General features: G+C 57.3%; 3 protein-coding genes across 5 annotated transcripts; 1 reads left to right on the top strand and 2 right to left on the bottom strand.

The window, feature by feature from the left end:
• Positions 1-1,904: 1,904 nt before the first annotated feature.
• BEST2 (bestrophin 2) lies at positions 1,905-6,628 on the bottom strand. 2 transcript variants are annotated; one of them, XM_060295578.1, is made up of 10 exons: positions 6,543-6,628; positions 6,000-6,248; positions 5,757-5,851; positions 4,684-4,917; positions 4,433-4,587; positions 4,011-4,088; positions 3,687-3,839; positions 3,519-3,599; positions 3,169-3,323; positions 1,905-2,701 (listed from the first exon to the last, which is right to left on the bottom strand). In XM_060295578.1, the coding sequence occupies exons 1-10, from the start codon at positions 6,551-6,553 to the stop codon at positions 2,278-2,280; spliced, it is 1,635 nt and encodes a 544-aa protein (XP_060151561.1). In that variant the 5' UTR covers positions 6,554-6,628; the 3' UTR covers positions 1,905-2,277. The 2 variants fall into 2 exon arrangements, with proteins under 2 accessions (XP_060151561.1, XP_060151560.1); XM_060295577.1 differs by having other exon boundaries at positions 3,169-3,599.
• Positions 6,629-10,077: 3,449 nt separating this feature from the next.
• Positions 10,078-16,571, bottom strand: GET3 (guided entry of tail-anchored proteins factor 3, ATPase). The gene is made up of 7 exons (XM_030879958.3): positions 16,070-16,571; positions 15,114-15,261; positions 12,222-12,370; positions 11,979-12,129; positions 11,124-11,231; positions 10,835-11,032; positions 10,078-10,420 (listed from the first exon to the last, which is right to left on the bottom strand). Exons 1-7 carry the CDS (start codon positions 16,228-16,230, stop codon positions 10,289-10,291), a joined length of 1,047 nt encoding a protein of 348 aa, XP_030735818.1. The 5' UTR covers positions 16,231-16,571; the 3' UTR covers positions 10,078-10,288.
• A 1,081-nt stretch (positions 16,572-17,652) lies between these two features.
• Positions 17,653-20,816, top strand: TRIR (telomerase RNA component interacting RNase). 2 transcript variants are annotated; one of them, XM_030879969.3, is made up of 3 exons: positions 17,663-18,100; positions 19,997-20,074; positions 20,379-20,816. In XM_030879969.3, the coding sequence occupies exons 1-3, from the start codon at positions 17,750-17,752 to the stop codon at positions 20,484-20,486; spliced, it is 537 nt and encodes a 178-aa protein (XP_030735829.1). In that variant the 5' UTR covers positions 17,663-17,749; the 3' UTR covers positions 20,487-20,816. The 2 variants fall into 2 exon arrangements, with proteins under 2 accessions (XP_030735830.1, XP_030735829.1); XM_030879970.3 differs by lacking the exon at positions 20,379-20,816 and having other exon boundaries at positions 17,653-18,077; positions 19,997-20,073.
• The last annotated feature ends 1,596 nt before the right edge of the window (positions 20,817-22,412 follow it).

The raw sequence follows: 22,412 nt of genomic DNA, 5'->3' as shown, positions 1-22,412 counted from the left end.
GAAGTTTGAATCATGCTTGTATCTGTGTAACTGTATGTGTGTGTGGTGGGTTTTGAAGAAGCTTCAGACAAAAATCCCTACCTCAGGAAGCTGTCAATTCCAATGGAGACAGATAATAAACAAAATAGATAAAATATTTGATGTGAGAAGTGCTACAGAGAAAAATAAAGCGGACAAAGTCATGGGGATGCAGGAGGTGGATTTGGGAGGTGGTGATTTTTTTTTTTTTCTTTGCGGTACGTGGGCCTCTCACCGTTGTGGCCTCTCCCGTTGCGGAGCACAGGCTCCGGACGCGCAGGCTCAGCGGCCATGGCTCACGGGCCCAGGCGCTCCGCGGCACGTGGGATCTTCCTGGACCGGGGCACGAACCCGTGTCCCCTGCGTCGGCAGGCGGACTCTCAACCACTGCGCCACCAGGGAAGCCCAGGTGGTGATTTTTAATAAAAGGCCAGGAAATGAGGCCTCACCAAGGAAGTGACAGAATTTTTTATTTTTTTATTTTTTGCGGTACGCGGGCCTCTCAACGCTGCGGCCTCTCCCGTTGCGGAGCACAGGCTCCTCACGCGCAGGCTCAGCGGCCATGGCTCATGGGCCCAGCCGCTCTGCGGCACGTGGGATCCTCCCGGGCCGGGGCACGAACCCGCGTCCCCTGCATCGGCAGGCGGACTCTCAACCACTGTGCCACCAGGGAAGCCCTGAAGTGACATAATTTAAGCAGAGACCTGCAGGAGGTGAGGGAGGGACCATGTAGGTATCTGGGGAAGAGTGATCCAGGCAGAGGGAATAGCACGTGTAAAGGCCCTGGGACGAGACCTTGCTCGGTGGGTTAGAGGAACAGTGAGGAGGCCAGTGTGGCTGGAGTGGAGTGAGTGAGGGGAAGAGTGGAGAGAGTCAAGACCAGGCAGACTGTCCAGGGCCTTGTAGGGTGTGTGGATTACTTTAGCTTTCTTCTAAGTGAAGTGGGAGCCACAGAGTGTTCTAAGCAAAGGAGCGACATGACCTGATTCAAGTTGTCACAGGCTCCCTTTGGCTCCTATGGGAGGAACAGACTGCGGGGGTGTCAGGGCCAGAGCTGAGAGACCAGGTCACTCGTCCAGGTGGGTGGTTGGGTGATAGGGCTCTGGCCAGGGTGTGGACCCTGGAGGAATGGGAAATGGTTGGATTCTGGATACAGTTTGAAGACTAAGCTGATGGGGTTTGCTACTGGGTTGATGAGAGGGGATGAAAGAAAGGAGTTGAAGGTGACTCCCAGGTTTTGTCCTCATCATCTGGAATGACAAAGCTGACAGAGGTTGGGACAGGTGGGGAGCTGATAGGGAGCTGGTTTGGGGGCATGTTATGTTCGAAGTGCCCGTGAGATCCCCACATGCAGATGTCAAGCAGGAAGTTGGCTCTCTGGGTCTCGAGTCAGGGGAGGGATCCTGGCTGGACTTCTAAATTCAGGAGTCACCTACATACGACTGATGTAAGACCTAGAGCACTGAAGGGGTATCTGAGAGTGCAGGGGCTTGAGGCAGAGGGGTCACTTGCAGAAGCATAAAACGAGGCTGGCAGGGGAATTCCCTGGAGGTCTTGTGGTTAGGACTCCGCGCTTTCACTGCCTTGGGCCCGGGTTCGATCCCTGGTCGGGGAGCTAGGATCCCGCAAGCCGCGTGGCAAAAAAAAAGAAAAGAAAAGAAAAAGAAAAACGCTGGCAGGAGAAAGCTATGGTCCTTGGACCGTGGGTCCTACATTGATGAATGAGTAAAGCCCTGGGCACTAATGGGGCCATTTCAGAGAGAATTTAGGAAGAAGTGGGCAGGGCATCATCAAATAATCTGGAGGATTCCTTAAAGCTTACTTAGCATAAATGCCTGGCAGGAGTTGAGTAAAAAAAAAAACACTAAAAGTTTATTGAGCACCTATTATGTACCAAACACTTTAAAGCCACATTTCATTTCATCCTCACAGCGCATTGAGGTGGGCACTCGTATGTCCAATTTGAGGAAAGAAGAAAGGCAAGGCACACTGATAAAAACTCTCACGCAGTGGCGGGTAGGAAGTAGAGCTGGTGGTAAGGACCGACAGTTCAAAGATGCTGGAAGAATACCCTGCCCTCAGTGCAGTGCCTGGCCCACAGGAGGCGCTCCAAGCCTCTGTGCCAAACGTAAAGGCGGGACGCAGGCAGGTAAGAAGCGGGCAGGCGGAGTCCACAGGCAGCTTATAAAGCCCAAACCACTGCTTGCGGGCGGTGTTGGGGCATTTTCTCTATCCTTGGGGATCCAGGGTCCAAGGGTCTCAGGTTAGACTCTCCTCCTCCTCGCCAATAGGGCTGGGCACCCAGGGTGGAGCCGGCCCCCGGGGCCCGGGCATTGGCACAACGGTGAAGGGCTCGGCGGGTGGCCTGGGGGCTGGCGGCTCGCGGCCAGCGTGAGGCTCAGACTCCGGCTCCAGCAGGCCTAAGAGTAGCAGCGCGTCACTGCCACTGCACTCTGGGGCCGCGCCATCAGGGGCGCCCGCGCATGCGCAGCTGGCGGCTGTGGATTCCTGCGACACGCAGCTGTTCTTGCGGCGCAGTAAAGACAGGCGCCGGCCCAGCAGGCCTCCAGCGGCCATGCCCGCGCCCACCGGCAGGAGGCGCTGCAGGAAGTCGCCGTGTGCGTCGCTCAGCGGCGCATCCACGCCGTCCTGCCGCTGGAACTGCATGTCCTCCTTGGCCAGCCTGCGGAAGAGACAATGGGTCAGCGCTGCGGCCTCTCTCTTCTTCATCAACAGAGTTGGGACCGAGGAACACTGCTTTTCCACCCCATTGTCCCACTTATCCCAAAAGACCTTGGCTCCTCACCCGAGAGCCTGGCCTTATCCTCTGGCTCTGGCTATGCTCAAACTTAGGCCTCAAAAGGCTAAGTTGGGGCCCTGCCGCCTGTCCTTTGGTATCGCTTCTGGCCCGTCCAGTCCTCATAGACTGTAGCCCTTAGCTCTGCCCCCAGTTAGTGGCCGGGTCCCAGACCTTGACCCGGATCCCTGACCCCTGACCCGTCCTAGTCCTCATGACTTTAGCTCTTAGCCCCGAATCTCCAGGGTGTAGCCTTTAGCCCCGACCTGGTCACCCACAGCCCCTTCAATCAGATACACCCCGCAGTCATGAGCCCCGCCCCCAAGAGGCCCCGCCCATCCCCACTGGCTCACGTGATGTCGAAGGTGGAGCCCTGGAAGGAGGGCTGCTGCAACAGGAAGGCGGTGGCAGCGGTGTAGGGAGCGCGAGCCTCAGCTGCGTCCCAGTATAGGTCCTTCTCCAGCATGGCCAGGTCGTCGTACATCTCGTCCACGGCCAGCATTGACACCTGCGGGCGAGGATACGCGGGGAAGAGTGGGCATGGAACAGCGCCGGCACCGAAGGGTGGACCCCTCTGGACGGGTAGGAGTGTGGTGACCAAAGAGAAGGATGGATCAGGGGCGATGTCTGAGCGAGTCTTAGCAGGGGTGGGGCCAGGGCCGCTTTGGGAGCCCAGGGATGGTCTTAACCGAGAGAGTCTCACTTGGAAGTTGCGGTCGATCAGAAAGTTGGTCTCAAAGTCATCGTCGTCCTCTCCGAAGGGGTTGATGAGCTGCTCAGCTACCTGAGTGGGTAAGAGGAGAGGTAGGTGGAGAACTGAAAACCCCTGCCCGCTCCACCCCTGGAGTCCTGGCCTTGGGGCCCCACCCACCTTGAGCCAGCCCGCGTAGAAGAAGAACTGCAGCAGGGTGAAGATGGGTACGCACAGGTCCAGGTCGTGGTCTTTGTAGCCCTGCGCCGGGTCCAGGAACTGGCGACCGATGAGGCAGGCCAGGAAGTAGCTGTACACAGCGATGGTCACCACCTGGGGGAGGGGCAGGACGGAGTGCCAATTCAGGGTTCTCTGGGCCTTGGGGGGTCATGGAGAGACCAGAGCTAGGATCGCGAGTCACTGTGATGGGGTCTTAGCTGGCCCTCAGTTTCTCCTTGAGACCAACGCTCCAGGGCCTCTGACGCGGGATAACGGCGGGGTTACCTGGGTGTAGACAAGGGGTACGCTAATCCAGTCGTAGTGAAAGAGCATCCCACACTTGGCCCGAAACACAGTCAGCTCCTGGAGGCAGATACACGTCATGAGGGGGCCTGAATAGTGAGCTCACACATGGGGATTAAGTGGGGGGGGTGTACCTGGGATGGAGGTGAGTGGTCGGTCACCTGGTGGGAGGCGGGCGTGTGCTTCTAGGGACTTCAGGGAGAGTATTTAGTGGTGAGTGTACGCCTAGGAGCACTATGCACCTAGGAGCCGCCCCATAGAGATTTAAGTGTACACCTGGGGGCTGCTAGATAAGGGTGGTTGGGATCCGCCTTGTGGGAGGCGCATGGCAGACACACAACCTCAGGGTGCGTGGGGTACAATTTCCCTGGTATTTGATATGAGTGACCACCCGGAGAGCCCACCTCCAGCAGCAGCTTAAGGGCGCCGTTGTTGCGGATGCGGCCCTCGCGCTGAGCCTGCGCCGCCAGGTTGGAGAACCAGACGCAAGGCACCCAGTACTTGTTGTAGGATGAGTTCAGGTTCTCGAACTTCTTGCGCTCCTCGCGGGTCATAAACCCTGGAGGGGCGAGGTCGGGGGTTATTTGCCCCACCCTCAGTCTTTGCGCCCCCCCCGCCCCCCCACCACCCGCGTTCCTTTTGGCCGGAGCCTCACCTGCTTCCACCACATGGTCTATGGTGGGGAAGCGCTTGAAGACAGCGGTGCTGACAGAGCGCAGGATAAGCACAGCAGAGAGTCCTGCATAGCGCATGAGCGTGCGTCGGTAGAGGCGGCCGCGCTCGTCGCGCCCGTGCACTGTGCCGACCACCACGCACATGAGCGCGTCGGGCAGGGGCATGCATAGGTACTGGTTCCACCAGCGGTGCACCACCAGCGTTACGTAGAAGCCTGCGGGAGAGCCGGGAATGGGAGACTCAGTTGGGACACTAGGGCCAGGGGTTTGGGGTCCCAGGTCATGGGAAGAGGAGTGACATAGGGTCTTCATCAGGAACATGCGGTAGGCTGGATACCCAGACCATGTGGGGCCACCTGAGCTGGGAACCTGGAGATTCAGCCCTGAGGTCAGTCCAGGCTGGATCACCCTGGCTACTTGGATGTCACCTGGGATGGGAGATTAGGATCTCCGTGTAGAGGTGGAGACAGAGGGCCCACAGGCAGGTTGTCACCAAAGCCACAGGGAGCCCCGGAGCCAGGGATGTGTGAAGGGGTTGGGCATGGTGTCTAAGTCAGGGAACCTGGGGCAGGCTGGTCACCCCATCCTTGTGGGCCCAGAATGGTGGGAGGAAGGCTGAGGTCAAGTGAAGTCACTGAGGACAGGGAGCTGGGACTTGTCAGAGTCCCTTGCCCCTCAGGCTGGACTTGAAAGGAGGGAGTCATGTGGGGCTCTTGGATGGGGGTCCCTGGGGCTCAGTACATGTGAGGGGAGGCACTAGTAATCCCATGCAGACACAGATGGGAGTCCCTGAGTTGACCAGGGATAAAAGCCTATGCATGACACGGAGTTCTCATTGGGGGCACCTCAGGGGACCCTCTGACCAGATGACATACAAGGTCTCAGGAATTGGGGCCATACTTGGCCTAAAGGACGCAGAAATGGGGATTTGTGGGGGGGTGGCTTTGATGGGGGGGGCGTCTCAGAAAGGCAGGAATGGGAGTCTCCAAAAGGCATGAATGGCAATGGGTTTCTCAGGATGAAGGGAATGGGGAACTCAGGAGCGCGAACGCACCGAGCACAAAAGAGACCGGGATGAGACTGGCGTACTGGTCGCAGTAAAGAACGAGCTTCTCAAAGTAGCGCTTCTGCTCTTCGGTCAGCACGAAGCTGCGAGGGAGGGGGCGCGGGATCACGGGCGAGCCCCGGTCCCCAGTTGCAGGTCTCCCTTCCAGCACCTCCTCCGGGGCCGGCCCGCAGCCCTCCCCAAACGCCCCCACTCCGGCCGGCCCTCCCCCCTCTCCCGGGGCCGCCTCACCGATAGGCGGCACTCAGCGCCATGTAGAGCCCAAGGAAACACAGCAGCTCGCGCCACAGAAGTTTGTAGATGCTCCCGCGCCACAGCAGCAGCAGCTTCGAGAAGCCGCCGAAGCGCGCGTTCGCCACGCAAGCTGTGTACGTGACAGTCATCGCGGCGCCCGGGCCGGTCAAGCCCAAGGAGAGGGGGCTGGACCGGACCCGGGATTGGGGGCCGAGGAATGGGGGGCCGGGCCGGGCTGGAAGGCTGCTGGCGAGGGTAGAAAGGTGCGGGGACGACTCAGCTCCGCGTCACTTTCCACGCCCGGCCACCTCCTCGGTACCGGCTCTGGCTCAGCTTCCCGTCCCCTCCCACCTGCTCAGTCCTGCCCTAGCCCCCAGCCCTCCTCCCCAAGGCCCTCTGGCAGGCCACTCCCTTCCTTGGACTCCAGGTCCCAGCGTCCGGCGCCGACCTCCCCAGGCCCTCTCCGTTCATCCCCCACCGCCAAGGCCCTTGGTCCACCGAGTTAACCCGAGCTGCCCGCTCTGATCCCATACCCCTTACCTGGACGCCATCTACAGCCTCTCCCCCGCTCCCCGAGTCCCTAGCGCCTCAGTTTCTATGTTCCCGGGGCTCCAACTGACTTCCTTCCCTCAAGTCCCACTTCTGCTTTCCCTCCCCCTACTCCCCTAACCCAGTCTCGGCCCATTCTCTCCCCTGCACTTCCTTTTGAAGCCCTCCAAAGCCAGATCCCCAAGCTTCCAGGCCCCAGGTCCTCCCCCACAGCCCCTCAGCCTCAGGCTGGCTCCGTCTCCTGCACAGCTGCCCCAGCCTATCCCCCTCCCACTTAATCGAACTGGCTCTGCCCCCTCCTTCTTCTGGATCCACCTAGACCTTTCCTCTGTCCATTCCCCTCTAGCCTTCTGAGCCCTCCAACCCTACCCTGAGGACTCAGATTCTTGCCCGCAGACCGACTCGTCCTCAAGTTTCCCTATTCCCCCAGGCCTGGGTCCTTCTTACCTGGTGGCTGGTTCAGGGACACTCAGGGACAGGGAAAGGACGGGCTTCAGGGTTGGGTGGGGCTGAAGCCAGATTCTGTGAGGGAGGGGGCTGGGGAGTGGGCGTGGGTGGCCCCTCCCTGGCCCTCCCCCCTCAGTTGCAGCCTCAGAACTTTGAAGTCTCATCAGTTTGTTACCTGGGGCAGGGGGTGGGGAATTCACCTTGTCCTCCTTAGCTCCTTCCTGTCCAGTCTCCCAGTCAGTCACTGGCAGATCCAAGAAATCTTGGACCTAGACCTGGGGGAGGGGGCAGGAACCCTGTCTTTACCAGACCCAGACATATACACACACTGCTCAGTGAGTCTGGGTCGCTCCACACTCACCTGTAATCACACACAAAGACGCACCTAGAAACACACACCATAGACCCAGACACAAATTCAGCTTTCCTCAACACAGCCTCCCACGACCACGGTGACCCAGAAAGCAGTACGCACTGGCACAAAGACTTCCAGAGTCACCAAAGAGACAACACTTAGCCCCCCACCCCCATACGCAGATATAAAGCAGATGGACCCTAACCCACCAGGCTCTCAGCTCTCAGGCACCCACATAGTGCTCCAAACAGCCACCCAGTAACACAGGGGCAGGGACCCAGGCACCCTGAATTCCTTCATGATCATACTATGTAATAGAGACACACGCAAGGTCACACAACCAGCCAAGTGCAGACCCCAGCCCGACCCCAGAATGCCTTCACACGTGAGCCATCACACAGAGGGAGGTAGCAGACATTTATTCCTGATCTCCCCTGCACAAAAACACACCATGGCCACACACCAGATGCAGGAGCACAGCAGCACACAGTCCTGGGGTCAGAGCCGGGTCCTAGGGAGTCCCTTTGATATGCCAATGTAGCAAAGACACACTCATACAACATCGACCCCTCCCAACAGTCCCACAGACCCAGAGGGTCACATCCAGATGGAGTCAGGCCATAACCCCTCATGAAACTCACCTGCATTCATTTGTACATCAATACGTAAGACACACGCTCCTCAACACCCCTTCACTGCGGGCGGCAACGGGCAGGCACACACACACCCTGGGTCTCAAACACTTTGGGCGTTGTCATGAACACACAAGCTTAGGGACACAAAACCTTGTCTCCACATTTGGCATGGATACAGGACAGATGTTCTCCCTTTACAGACACACCTACAAAGGGGGCACTCTAGCCTGGCACAAACAACCCTCCATCTTCACCATTGAATGCATAGCCCAATGTGGGAGGGGCAGTTGCTCAGGGTTTCAGCTCCAAGAGGGGTGCCCTGGGGCGCCCCTGAGCCTCTCAAGTCCACCCCAGCACCAGGAGTGCACATGGCTCCGCTCGACCCTGCACCCGAAAGTCTGGCCAGCCAGGACGCAGTGTTCCTAACCTGGCAGGTGTCTGCCCAGCCCGGGGTAGTTAGGAACCAGCTCGGGCTGGCTGTACTCGGACCTGTGCCTCTGCTGTCCAGCTGCTGGACAGCACATAAAAGAGGATGAGGGGTGATGCTGCTAGCTACGGGAACTGGGGAGGGGACAGGCTTCAGGTTGATGGGCTCCATACCTGACCAGAGGCCCCTATTCCCTTGGATGTATCCTCACATGCTGCAGCCAGCCCTCCCCTCCACAGCCCCCATCGACCCCTGTGCGCATCTCCCCTCCTCCAGCTCACTGTCCCCACATACTTCTGACTGCTTAACCCGGGCTGGGGCAGAGGCGGGTTGCCCAGGCTAGTTCACATGCTTACTAATTGTTACAGTGAATAGTAACAAATAGACCTTGGCAGGTACATGCCTGGGGCCACTGTAAAGGCGTTACCTATTTCATTTCATTGTGTCCTCAAAAGCAGGAAATGTGAAGTTTGTGCTCCTTATTCCTGCTATCAAGGTAGGGAAACTGAGGCTCAGAGGACGCACAGTCTGTTCATGGCACAGCTAGGATCTGAACCCAGGCAGTTTGGTTCGGAGCCTGGGGTCCTGCCGTGGGCTGCACTGCCATGTTCGTTTACAAGCACCTCCTCAATGTGGGCGTGCCCACATGGGTTTGTGTACACCTGACTGAACTGGGGGGACACGTCTAGGCTCGTGGTTGCATTCCCCTCACACACACACCCTGGCACGCCTAGACCCTGGGTGTGCACTGTCTGAACACCACTTCCTGACTCATGCATATCCTTAGTCACCCCCTTTCTCCCGCCATCCCCATCCAGCTCCAGCTTGGAACTTGCAAACGCCCAAGGTCATGCCAGTCCTGGGTCTTGGGGATGACCGTGACTGTCCAGGCAGTGGCAGAGGGAGGAGTGAAGGAGAGAAGGGGTGCTGCTTTATGCCTTTCCGGCTGGTTTGCTAACCCTTCCAGGGTCAGGTGAATTTGTGCCATGGCCCTATGAATGGCCACACTTCTGTCTCCATTTTAGGAATACGGGGACTGAAGCTCAAACTTCAGGAAACAGGCAGCAGGCCACTCAGTGAGGCTGCTCTGGGGGCAGGACAGGACTTCAGGGCCCGTCCAGCCTGAGTCCTTTGTCATCCTGCCCCTTAATCAGCGCCCCTGTTGCAGCCCTGTGCTGGGAGGGGCTGAGGCCATTCCATGTAACAGGAATTGGGAGGTGGGGGTGGAAACTGTTAATCCGCAGTCTGGCAGGCCCAGCCTCTGCCCAGGGTGCCCACTAATTCCCAAACCAAACAGCAGGCAGTGCTGGGCCTGCTGCCGACCTAATCCGCTCCCCACCAGCCTGGAGCTGGCCAAGGGGCCTCCCCGTTCCCACGCTCTGAGCCTTGAAGGAAGTGGGCAGATGCCCCTTTCTTCTACTCCAGGCTTTACAGCCCCAGAGGACACCCTTACCCATATAGAGCTAGAAAAAGGCACCCCTTTACAGAAGAACCCTCCTTCCAAAATTACCACAATAAACACACATCTCTATTAGGTCTCTGTTGTGAGGGACCTAAACATACATCTATGCCTCTCTGGATGTGACATCTTTGTGCAGTGTACAACCTTTGCAACTGTACATGGAGGTACTAGGCCCCAACCCCACCATGTCAACATCCACAGTAGTTTAAGATCATTTTATTGAGGGAGGAGAGGCGGGGAGAGGTGCGGGGGCAGCTACAGCTCCCCCAGCCCCACCAGGGGGAAAAGACCCCCTCCCCGCCTCCCTTCCCCCAAGTGGTTCCCCTGTATTATGGGGGAACTTTGTGCAAACTCTGCCCCGGTGGGTGGCGGCTGAGTGTGAAATGGCAGCAGCTGGGGCTGGTGGTGGTGCTACTGGGCACTGGGGGGCTTGTAGGGCTCCAGGAGAAGAGCAGAGAAGGTGTTGACCTTGTCCGCCCCCCGAACCTCATGGGGCAGCAGTGGCAGCTTCACAATGTGGAAGTCTTCATATAGGTCCTCCATCTGCGGCAGGGGTAGAGGGCAGAAGGCAGCAGGGCCACAGGGCAGGGACAGAATGTGATCAACGTAAAGGGTCAGGCTAAGGGTCTCCCAGAGTCAGGGAGAGAATATGAGCAAGGGCTTCACAGGGACATAGGTGGGAGTGGCGCCAGTGAGGTCAGAGACCACTGGGCTGGACCTCCCACTCCCCAGGGTGAGAGGTATCTAGGCCAGGCCAGCCAGTCTATGAAGGCCAGAATCAGAAGGTCTGAAGCAGTGGGTGAAGGGCAGGGGTTTGGGGCGAGGAACAGAAGGTGGGCTGGAGCAAAAGGTCAGAGAATACAGTAAAAGGTCAGCAGTGCCTTGGCTGGGCTGGGACGGACCCCAGCTTCCAGGGTCAGAGCTACGAGGGCTGGGCGGGAGGGTGGGTGTGCGCACCTGGTCCAGGTACTTGGCCTGGATCTTGTGGCGGGCCTCACACATCTTGCAGGGCTTCTCGGGATCAGGGAAGACGAGTTGGTTGACAATGATGTTGTGCGTGTCGATCTTGCACTTGGCCAGCTCCTGGATCAGCCGCTCCGTTTCATACAGGGACAGGAACTCAGCAATGCACACACAGATGAAGGTGGTTTGCTCCTGCAGGATCCAAGACAGGACAGGGAGGGGCAGATTTCAGCCCTGTCTCTTTCCCCTGAGCTTCTCGCCGCCCGCCTGGACCGCAACTCACAGGGTCCTTGAACTGCTCACTGACGGAGCGGATGACAGGCAGTGTCTCCTCCAGCTTGGAGGCCAGCTGGTCTGCGTTCATGTCCCCGAGGCCCAGCATGTTGCACATCTGTGGGGACGATGTGAGAGGGCTCATGGTTTACCTGGGGCACATTATACTCCCTGGGTTGGGCTCACTAGATACCCGGGGGACGACTCCTGACACCTCCCAGTGGTTAAATGTGTGGGCCCTTGAGCAGATCGCAGGGGTCCAACCCTAGCTCTGCCATTTCTGCGGGACTGTGGCCAGGTTAGCTTGACCTCCCAGAGCCTCAGTTTCCTCACGTGTAGAGCTGTTGTGCTGTATGACATGTCACGTGCTTGGAACGGTGTCTGGCACACAGTAAGGGCCCCACAAATGTGACTGAGGCACAGGTCCCCGCCGGGGGACCACACACAACCAAGGAGGTGTCAGTGGAGTGCAAAAGTGTGACGGCATCAGGGTTGTCATGTTGTGCTAATAGTAACCCATGGGGGGATTCGCATGCTCTCCATTTGACAGATAAGGCCCAGAGAGGGGAAGTGACTGGAGGTCACACAGCTGTGTCACACCAGAGTGCAAAGCGTTTGAACCCGGGCCATCTGGCTCTGGGATATGTGCTTTCAAGCTCTGTCTGGGGCACTCAGCGGGTGGAGGCAGGGACACTGGGTGCTGTGGAGTAGGGGGGACGGTTCCCCCGCAGTGAAGATCCATCCCATCCATTGGGAAGCGCTGACTGAGAGCATATGTGGGAAATGCCTTTGTTTCTGCACATCTTGGGGTCTGGGGGCCCACTCTGATTCAGGGGACTCCTGGATGCCCTGGGGCTCTGCCTGCCTGTGAGATGAAGGGGCTGATCTGGTTCTTGATCTGCATGAGGCGGCCTAGTCCCCGCTCGACGATGGTGGGGAAGTTGAGCAGTCTTAGCGTGTGGCCTGTGGGCGCTGTGTCGAACACCACCACCGAGAAGTTCATGCCCTTCACCAGCCTGTGGGGAGATGAGGATCAGGCCCGCTCTGCTCCCTTTTCCACCCTAGCCCCAGGCAGCACCGGGCACCCAGAGTCCCCGCCGGGCCTGACCTCATGACCTCTGCATAGCTCATGGCCTCATCGATGCCTGGGAAGGCGCTCATGGCTTCCTGCATCATCTTCTTGCCCATGCTCAGCATGTTGTCCTCCTCAAAGAACTCGTCCGGCAGCTCCGCCACACCCAGGCTGGGGTCAATCTCCTGGGGGCCGAGAGGGTCAAGACTCAGGCTGCTGTTGCTGGAGCCTTCCCACCTGGGCACGGAGCCCGAGGGAGCCTGTGGGGTGCCCTGAGCACAGCCCTTCACCAGGTCACAGCTGGGGAGACCTCTGAGGTGCCCTGGCCCTTCCCTTAGGCGCTTAAGGTCTCGGGTGGTGGCACAGATTGTTAAAGTCTTTCACAAGCAGATGGAAAATCGCCAACTGTGCTCAGTGTCCCAGAGGGAAGCCAGAGTGCGTTGCAGTGCCTTCTCACGGGCTGTTCCCCCACCCGGGCCTGTGGCCTCTTCCAGATCATTCCTCTAACATGAGTCATCCCTGACCGCCCAATCTAACAGTGCAGCCCTAGCCCCCTCTGCCCTGCCTTCCTTTCTTCTTAACATCTGGCCTCTCCTCACATGGTTTACTTAGCATGTTTTTCGCCTGTCTCCCCAACCAGAATGCTGGCCCCACAAGGGCAGGGGTTTTTCTGTCTTGTTTACTGCTGCGTCCCCAGTGCCTGGAAGTGTCTGGCACAGAGTAGGTCCTCAACATGGATGCAGATTCCATGAAGGGGATGACCAAGCCTGGGGTCCCTGGCCCGTCCTGCACTCATTGCCTCTCTATCTCCCGCCTGTCACCTCTTCTACTTGAATTCATGTTTCCTGTGGCGAAGCCCTCCACTCCCTGGCCTCAGAGGTCATTTCCCTGCAGGGAGCTTGTCCACACATCACCCCCCCACAGTCACACCCTTGATGGGTTGTTCCTAGTCACCAGGCCACTCTCTGACCCCAGCCTTCTCACTTCCTGTTATTCTAGACCTTCCTGGGCCACCTCATCCCCGCACCTCTGCCCGCTTTTTCACCGTCAGTGTCCCTCTTGGGCGGCACTCTTATCCAGCCCAGTCTCCACAAGATGCCTCTGCAAACACTCCCTTCTCCCTCTGTGGTTGGCAAAAGCCCCATCCTGTTTATTCACAGCTCGCTGGCATGGCTACACCAAGGTGAACATCAGGGGAACATCCCAGACGAAGAACTCAACCTTGCTCCCCATTCCTGATCACAAGTCTCCAACAGGCACTCGACGAGCCAGAAAATCCACCCATGGGAATGTTAATGCCATATCTTCTCCCTGCTCAAACCCCTTCTGGCCCGTGTGTCCCTCACCCTCTGCTGAGGCCTGTGCCTCGCCTGTGTCTCAATGAGAAAGCGAAGCCATTGGCTGCCTACACCCTCATTTCCTCCCAGGAAACGCCCCAGTCCCCCCACATTCCTTCTAAGCCCCTGGTCCTGGCAGAGCCCAAGTCCTGGGTCTGTGCGCTGGAGTGAGCTCACACCTGCCTGAGGCCCGTCCTCAGCCGGCATCCTCACTCCTTCCTGCAATATCACTTGTCCCTCCCAGTTGAAGCTTCCCCCCACCCCCTCGGCTGCACCGCGCAGCTTGTGGGATCTTAAGTTCCCTGACCAGGGGTTGAACCTGGGCCCTTGGCAGTGACAGCCCAGGGTCCTAACCACTGGACCACCGAGGAATTCCCTGAAGCATGTGCAGCAGCAAACAAACATGCTCTAGCATCTCCTTCCTCAGAAAAGCCTTCCTTAACCCTCATTCCCTTCTCCCTCCAGAGATGGCCATGCTCATTTCTCTGCTCCCATCATGGTGATCATTGTGTCCACCTCAGCTCACCCATTCCAGGCAGGCTTCTGCCCCCATTCCCAGGGTGATCTGCTTAAAACTCATGTGCCTGCTAGAGCCGACAACCTTTCTGTCCTAGTCCCTTTGTCCTCCTGGAGCTTAGGAGCCCACACTCTCTGGCTTTCCTCCCACCTCACCTGTGGCTCCTTCTCGGCCTCTTTCAATGGTTCTTCCTCCTCCTCTGCTGGACCCTAAATGCTGATGTGCCCCCGGGGTTGTTTCTGGGCCTCTCTATTCTTTCACGTGCTCCTCCACTCACACAGCTTTAAATACCACCCTTGGGACAATGACTCTCAAATCAATGCCAACCTCCTCTGAGCTCTAGGTTCACATAACTAAGCTGCTGTCCTGATGTCTCCACTTGGATGACCAGTGGGCACCTTGGTCTCACTGTGGCCAAATAAAATTCCTGACGTTTGGTCTTCTAAACCTGCTCCTCTCCCAGTCTTCCCCACCTCAGCTGCCCAGGGAGATAACCAAGACATGTACTTATGCTTAATTCATTTTTTTCTCTCACCCATTATAAACAAGCAGTTAAATTGCTTTAATTCCAAAATACATCCCAAATTTGACCACTTCTCACCCCTCCTCCCAATTTTGGGCTGCCATCATTCCTAGCCTGGTCACTGTCCCAGTCTCCTTGTTTCCATCCTTGACTTACAATCCAATTTCTGCATGAGAGCTACAGGGAACTTTCTGGAAAACAAATTTGGCCATGACATTACTCTGCTTAAAACAAACAGCTTCCCATTAACTTGGAAACAAAGCTAAACTGATCTCAGTGGGCTGCAAGGTCCTACACCATGTGGTCCTGATTGATGTCTCCCTCCCTTCCCTTGCTCACTAAGCGCCAGTCACTCTGGCTTCCTTTCTGCTCCACAAACGTTCCTCACTCGTTCCCCTGTGGGTATGCTGAAGAAGGAGTGAAAGTGGAGAGACAGAGGATGGAGAATGGGCAGGACATGGTAACTGATGGTGGGTGTTCACAGGAAAGGCCTGAAGGTGACTTTGCCAGAGTTGGGGCGGGGGGGTGGGGCTAAGCCCTGCTGCACTCACCATGGCGAAGAGGTTGTCATAGCCTTTGACCTTGGTAGGCACCTTGGAGAACTTCTGGTCAAATGCATCGGAGATATTGTGGGCTGGGTCAGTGGAGATGATCAGAACACTCTCCCGCCCCTTGGATAGCTGGACTGCTAAGCTGCAGCTGGGCAAGGGAAAGGCCAAAAGGTGGGAAGTGAAGGGTTAGGCTCTGCTCCTTAGGTCTGCATGGGGAGAAGGGTCCCAGGAGCAGGGGACCTGGATCAGCAAGGGCCTTGAGAGAAGAGTACGGATGACTGTGGGATCAAGCCTCAATCCCTGCAGAGGGACCCTATCAGACCTCACCTACTGAGCCCTCCAGCTGGCTATATAGTGGTAAGGTTCAGCTGAATGTGTCCGTCCCGCCTGATGCCTGCTTCCTTGCTGGCACAAAGTAACATGGTCCAGCTATCCAGCCAACTCGACCCTGTGTCCCCTCCCTCAACTCTAAACTAAGGGGTCCTTTGCACCTCCTGCTAAATTCGATAGTTCAGTCCACTTGTCCAGGGTAATTTGCCCCGGGGACCCCTCCCCCTCTTCCCAGCTGAATGGGTAGTCTGATCATGTGCCCTCTCTCCCGCCTTCCACCCCCACCCCCACGTGGGCATAGAATGGCAAGGTTCACCAGACTAGGATAGTTCGCCCCGGTGCCCCTCCCCCTACTCTGGGCTCACTCTGGTACAGTCTAGCTGATTGGGACATTTAAACGCTCTCCAGGCTCCCGTGCGCTGGATCCAATGTGGTTCAGCCCTTGAACAGGCCTGCATTCAGGAGGTAGCTTCCATTTGCTCCCGATAACTTCCGAAGAGTACAACCCAGAAGGCCCCAGCCCAGCCCTCCTGCCCGGCTGGTGGTGGAAGACCCGGTCCTTGGCCTCCCCTTCGCCCTGTGGTACATCCCACCCGTTTTCCTGGCCACCACCGCAGCCTCCTTACCTGCAGGTGGTCTTTCCAACACCACCCTTGCCCCCGACGAAGATCCACTTAAGGCTGCGCTGCTCGATAATGTTGCTAAGCGTGGGCTCCAGCGGCTCCACATCAGGGGCATCTTCGAACTCCTCTGCCTCAACCCCCCACCCGGCCACCCCTGCCGCCATCTTGGAAACGGCTCACGTGATCAAGCGGAGCGCACCATGCAAAGCACCTACAGGGGAAATTTCCTATCACAACCCCATCAAGGCTAGAAGATTGAACCAATTTTCTCATGGCCTAACTCTTAGGAGCTAATAGAAGCTATATTTCAAACGTCTTCCCCTTCCAAGGTTCAGCTTGTCAGCCTCTTGTCTATATTTTCTTCAAAGACTCCCCCTTCCTAATTAACATATTGGTACATCCCAGGTTACTCCCCTTTACTGATTGGCCCCTAAGTCTTGCAGCACTCCTTTCATTGGCTACATCTTTTCTTACTTTTACCAATCACTCTCAGGTCCCGGTAGCCGCCAACCTCTCCTTAGCAACCGGCCAAACACCCACTGCATACCTTTTTGAAGAAGTTAGATCCGAGGTCCACCCTGACCTGACCCCATAGGCTCAACTTCATGTCGATCATTCCCCCCCTATTCTCCAACCTGGGTTCCAACACCGCCTCAGGCCCGTCTCTTCTGTTATTCAATTGGCTGGGAACCACCGGGCTCCTGACGCAAACCAATCATAAACGAACCGATTAGTTGGCTGGAGACGGTCCCGGGGCTGCTGTGGGCGAGGTCCGCAGATCCTTGTCCAGTGAGCCCTGAGCCCCCATGCAGGACAGGACAGGGCAGGGACAACACTTGCAACTGCGCTCCTTGTCGTAGAAGGGACCCTGTTCCCGAAAACCTCCTTCCAGTTTGCTCTCTGTCCGAGGGGAAACTCCAGTTCAGCCAATTCTCTGAAACTCTGCCCTGGGCAGGAATACAGGCTGGGTCCCATGCCCTTAGCGGATACTCTTAGGTGGAGACTCCAACCTAGAAATATCCGCGGTTTCATGAGTACTCTAGCACATAAAATAATACCCTGACGTTCAAATGGGGATCCCCGCTCCTTGGAGTCAGCTGTGTCTCTATTCCCAAATAAAAGCTCCACCCCAGAGACAGGTACCCAATCCAGAGACACCCCTATTTCTATTCTGGGGGCCCAGGCTAGATATGCCCTCTAGTTAGTCCTAGTTAGGGACCCAGCTTCCGAGATGTCAGCTGAGCACACAGCCTCAGGCGAGGTCCCACCCCTCACTGAGATTATCCCTGGTGCCAGAAGTGGATTCTAGCCCCGAAAAGCTAATACGCCCCTAAGTCCCAAGCGGGAACCTCACTCCGAGAGCCCGCTACAGCCCCAGGCGCAGACAATAGTCTCATTCCGGAAGAGACTATCTCTGCGTAACGCCTGCGGGAGTCTAGCAGGGCTATAACCATCCGCGGGGCGGAGGCGGGGGCGGGGCGGGGCGGGGCGTCTGCCCGCCGGCGCGTAGCGTCAAACCTTACTCATCATTCACCCCGCCCCTCATGCCCCGCCTCCACTGCGGATGCCTGAGGGCCAGACCGGTCTTCCCGGCATGCATTGCCCGGGACGAGGCAAGTCTGGCGCCAAGCGCGGGCCCGGAGCGGCCTTCCCGGAATCCTTTGCGAGGTACCTGGCGACAAAATGGCTGCCCGAGGGAGACGGGCGGAACCTCCGGGCCGGGAGGCGCCGGGCCCCGCGGGCGGCGGCGGCGGCGGGAGCCGATGGGCTGAGTCCGGGCCCGGGACGTCGCCCGAGAGCGGGGATGATGAAGTGTCGGGCGCGGGTTCGAGCCCGGTGTCGGGCGGCGTGAACTTGTTCGCCAACGACGGCAGCTTCCTGGAGCTGTTCAAGCGGAAGATGGAGGAGGAGCAGCGGCAGCGGCAGGAAGAGCCGCCCCCGGGCCCGCAGCGACCCGACCAGCCGGCCACCGCCGCCGCCGCGGGTCCCGGGGATCCGAAGAGGAAGGGCGGCCCGGGCCCCACGCTCAGCTTCGTAAGGAGCCGCGGGGGTGGGGGCGGGCACCAGGGCCTTCCTTGGCAGGGGGAATCGGGCTCGAGAAAGGGGAGCGGGATCCAGGTCCACCCTCCGACCCCGATGAGGGAGCCGTCCGGGTCACCCGCTGAGGATTCGGAAACTGGATTCTCGACGAGAGAGGTCTGGGGGCGGAGGTGGGGACCCCCGCAGTATGCCCGCAAGAACTGGGAGTTGGGGGGAATTCCATTGGAAACAGCGCTCCGAGAATGGGGAAACCAGGATACCAGGATTCCTGTTTGAGTGGAATCCCGAACTTTGGATACTGGGACCATCTCCCACTATGGGGATGGGGGGCATAGTCAAGTCTGGACTCTGAGCTGTGTGGATGAGAGACTCAGACTGCTTACTGTGTGACCCTAGCAGATTTGCTTGAGTTCCCTGAGTGTCATTCGTCCAGTGTCCATTTATTGAGCACCTTACCTTGTGCTGGGCAGTGTGCTAGGTGATGGGTATGCTGTGTTGATTATGACAGGCATCTCTGCTTTCCTGGGGCATCTGATCTGGTCTAACCTCATTTTCCCTGCTTGTAAAAATGGGCATCATCGCATCTTCTGATGTGATTAGCACTGGGCCTTTCTTATAGGAAGGGCTAAACCAGTGGTTCTCAACTGGGGACGATTCCCCTCACCTCATCCCCACATTTGCCAAAGTCTGGAGATATTTTGGTTGTCAGAACTGGGGGAGGGAGTGCTATTGACATTTATGAGTAGAGGGCAGGAATGGTGCTCAACATCCTACAATGCGCAGAACAACTGTCTCCCCCTCCCGAACAAAAATGATCCAGTTCAAAATGTCACTAGTATATGCGATTGAGAAACTCTAGGCCACAGAAATGGTACCTACCTTGATTGTCAACTCTGAGCTTGCTTTGTCTCTGGTGTTGAGAGCAAGTTCCTGTGGTATGGAGAAAAAAGTGTGGTGTGAGAGTAACGAACTGGGGGTCAAGTTTCTTCATCCGTCAAAAATGAGTGTGAGAATAGTCCCAACAGCGCAGGTCACTTAATGCCTGGCTGAGGGATAGGGATGGGATGTCTGTAAAGCCTGTTGCAGCCCCTGGGGCACAAGAAACCCTCAAGTGTGTGGGAGAAAACAGAAGACCAGGATGAAAGTTCAGAGTAAGACTTATGTTTGAGGAAGGGGAAGTGGCAGGACCTGGGCTGGTGTGAGAACTGGGTGGAGGCCGAGTGCCCCTCTGTGAGTGAGAATAGCAGTAGTTGTCGCTGCCTGTTTCATTTGTTCATCAAGGGGCCGTTTGCAGGAGCACCTGCAAAGAGGCCAGGCCCGGTTACGTGTAGGGGAACAGTGTCGCTTGGTGGTTAAGAATGCTGCTCTGGCCTAGACACACCTGACCCAGAATCCAGCTCCACTGTTTGCTGTTGGCATGATCCATGGTACAGGCTTCTCCTTTTCAGAGATGTTTCCTCATCTTTACAATGGGGATGGTAACCTTCATCGTAAGGTGACTGTGAAAGTGGAAGGAGATAGTATATCCAAAGCACTTGGCACAGGGCTTAGCATACAGTAAGTGCTCAATAAAGGGAACTGTTGCTGTCTGTGTGGTTTCTACTAGGGGAGGGTGAGGACAGTGCTCGTCCCCACCGATGTGGGAATTCTTTTCTCTCCCTGGGAGGGCAGCCTGGGGGCCCAGGACTGCCTGGGCATCATGGGCCCAGGGCAGGCGCTGAGTCGCGTGTGCTCCTCTCTGATTGCTGCGCAGGTCGGCCGGCTGGTGGAGCTGGGCGCGGCGTCGGGACGGGCCACCGGGCCGGGCTAGGAAGGTGTAGTGGGCCTCAGCGCCGCCAAGGGCGGGCCCCGGCTCCTGTAACCGTTGCAGTCTTCTGTCCCTTCACCCAGGTGGGCAAGCGCAGAGGCGGGAACAAACTAGCCCTCAAGACGGGAATAGTAGCCAAGAAGCAGAAGACGGAGGATGAGGTGAGCAGGCTGGGTGTGGGGGGCTGCCCACGTTGCCTTTTCCTTCCAGCCTCAGTTCCTGGCCCAGGTGCCCTGTCCCTCCCTCCTCAGTATCTAGCCCTTGGATGGGTGTACTGGGTGGGGGAGGAGGGCTTTCAACAAAGTTCCCAGATAACTTGATTCTCCATATCTTTACCTCACACCCAAGACCTTTGCGGTGACTCTGTGGGTGGGTCAGCTGTCTCAGGACAGTCCTGACCCTGGTTCCTGGCCTCCTTGGCATCTCCTTCCCAACCCCCGTGTGTCCCTCCCCTCCCCCCAACAGGTATTAACAAGTAAAGGTGATGCATGGGCCAAGTACATGGCAGAGGTGAAAAAGTACAAAGCCCACCAGTGCGGCGATGATGATAAAACTCGGCCCCTGGTGAAATGACCCCCCTCCCTGCCTGCCCACGGCCTGGGACTCTGCGATGTACATAACTATTTAATGCAGCGGCAGCGCGGCAGCCTTTTTCCCCCAAGGACTTATATACAGAAGGAAACCGAGATGCTTCCTGCAGCTGCCGCAGCTGCGGACGATTCTCCAGGACTCTTTTTTACCTTGAGCACTTGTCTCCTGAGACTTCATAGAACAGTGGTTTACTGTCCCCTGTCTTCCCAGCTCCTCCCTCTCTCTGGCTCTTTCTGTCTTCCTCTTCTCATCCTCTCCTCCCTCCCTTTAGCCATCACTTCTGGGAAGTAAAGAACTTGACCTAGTGCTGGAGCTGTGTGCTTGGTTTGCCTTCTTTGCTGTTCTCCAACCTAAGCCCTCCCCTCATGGCTGGCACTGCACCCACCAAAGCCTGGATCTGGCCCAGTGAGGGAGGGATTTGGGAGGGTGTGGGGGGAGAACGAGGGTGCATCACCTCCTGTAGGCCTGAACTCTCCTCAGGTCTCACCCCTGACTTCCCCCCCACTGTTGGGTGTTCTTGTTCAGTGTCCCTTCACAGTCCCATTTGGGCTGGGCCAAAGCTGTCAGTTTGTTCAAATCAGAAGACACTGAGCACCTCTGGTGTGCCTGGGTTTTTCTGGGCCCTGCGGCTGCTGCAGTGAACAGAACAGACCATGCATGATCCCTGCCATTGTGGAAGAAAACAGACACAGATGAAAGGGGGAAGCCGTTCTGGGAGGTGACTGCGAAGGACAGGATAGAGGCTGCAGGGAGGGGTCTATTTTAGTTGACACATCTGACCAGAGTCCTGAGGGAGGTGAGAAAGCCTGTCCCAGGGGTAGTGAACAGCCAGCATAAAGACAGGGAGAGTGCCTGGCCCTTATGGGCAGCTTTGAGGAGGCCCCTATGACTGGAGCCGGCTGAGTGAGGAGCATGGGTGGATTATATGCAGAGCCTTGTGTGCTAGGGTGAGAAACCTTTGGGGGGGTTGTGAGGTAAGGAGCAACATGATGTGTTTTATTCAGTATGTCTTAACAGGATCCCTCTGGCTGAAGGGGTCTGGGCAGAACCTGGGAGATGGAGGAGGCCAGGCCATGATCAGGCAAGGGGAGGTGATGGGGTATTGGCAGTGGAGGAAGTAAAGAGGGCTAGGATCTGGATTCCCGTGGGGCTGCTCTGTCCTGCCAGCTACCTGTAGCCCTTCCAGGGAAGGGGCTTGTTTGTCCCACCTTGCAGAACATGACAGTTGATATATCAGGGGACAAGGTATCCTAAAGGAAACCTGATGCCCCTAGTGCCCCTCTAGTACTCCTTGTACTTTTGTGTCTTCCTGGCCTCATTGCTCATCCTGCTGGAGCTGAAGGCTGCCTGGCTGCCTGCTTTCCCTGGAGCCCACAAATATTTTAAGATGCCCTTGCCTCCTGACCCCTTTTCAAACCTATTAGACCTGGAGCAACATCTAGGCCCCCCAGCTGTGGGCCCATCTCCCAGGCCTTCCCAGGCACGAATGCTGAGCAGCTCGGCACTCCTGCCCATCCTAGGGCCAGGCTCCCAACCCTCTTACAACAGGGGAGCATCATGACTCTGAGGATCAGGTGGTAACCATGTGCTTGGCCCTCCACCACCCGTAGAGGCAGGGGGAGGAGGGCTGAGGTAGCACCTACCCAGCCTCACACTGCCAGATTCAGCCTGTGGAGCGTGGGGCATCCCAAATACTGAGCACGAAAACACCAAACTCTCTGTCCTAGTGGAGCGAACATTCTGGTTGGGGGAAACAGACAAGAAACAAAATACAGAACACCACATGTTTATACATTCTGTGGCGGGGGAAAAAAGCATGAAAGGGGGACTGTGATGAGAGTGGGAGAGATGATAACTTTAAATTGGTCGGGAATGGCCACAACATTTGTTCCAAGTCCCGAAGGAGGT

This window comes from Globicephala melas, chromosome 3 (genome assembly GCF_963455315.2).
Source record: "Globicephala melas chromosome 3, mGloMel1.2, whole genome shotgun sequence".
In the NCBI taxonomy this organism is placed as follows: domain Eukaryota; kingdom Metazoa; phylum Chordata; class Mammalia; order Artiodactyla; family Delphinidae; genus Globicephala; species Globicephala melas.
This window is presented reverse-complemented; position numbering and strand designations above follow the sequence as displayed.

Excerpts from the sequence above, each read along its gene's own strand:
- BEST2 (XM_060295577.1), bottom strand. Across the intron at positions 4,918-5,756 it reads CCCGGTCTCTTTTGTGCTCG|GCTTCTACGTAACGCTGGTG; the intron begins GTGCGTTCGCGC and ends GCTCTCCCGCAG. Across the intron at positions 2,702-3,168 it reads GGCTCCACCTTCGACATCAC|GCTGGCCAAGGAGGACATGC; the intron begins GTGAGCCAGTGG and ends TCTCTTCCGCAG.
- GET3 (XM_030879958.3), bottom strand. The coding sequence starts at position 16,230 with ATGGCGGCAGGGGTGGCCGGGTGGGGGGTTGAGGCAGAGGAGTTCGAA. Across the intron at positions 12,371-15,113 it reads ATGACAACCTCTTCGCCATG|GAGATTGACCCCAGCCTGGG; the intron begins GTGAGTGCAGCA and ends CTCGGCCCCCAG. Across the intron at positions 11,033-11,123 it reads GTGAGCAGTTCAAGGACCCT|GAGCAAACCACCTTCATCTG; the intron begins GTGAGTTGCGGT and ends TGGATCCTGCAG.
- TRIR (XM_030879969.3), top strand. The coding sequence starts at position 17,750 with ATGGCTGCCCGAGGGAGACGGGCGGAACCTCCGGGCCGGGAGGCGCCG. Across the intron at positions 18,101-19,996 it reads CGGGCCCCACGCTCAGCTTC|GTGGGCAAGCGCAGAGGCGG; the intron begins GTAAGGAGCCGC and ends CCCTTCACCCAG. Across the intron at positions 20,075-20,378 it reads AGCAGAAGACGGAGGATGAG|GTATTAACAAGTAAAGGTGA; the intron begins GTGAGCAGGCTG and ends TCCCCCCAACAG.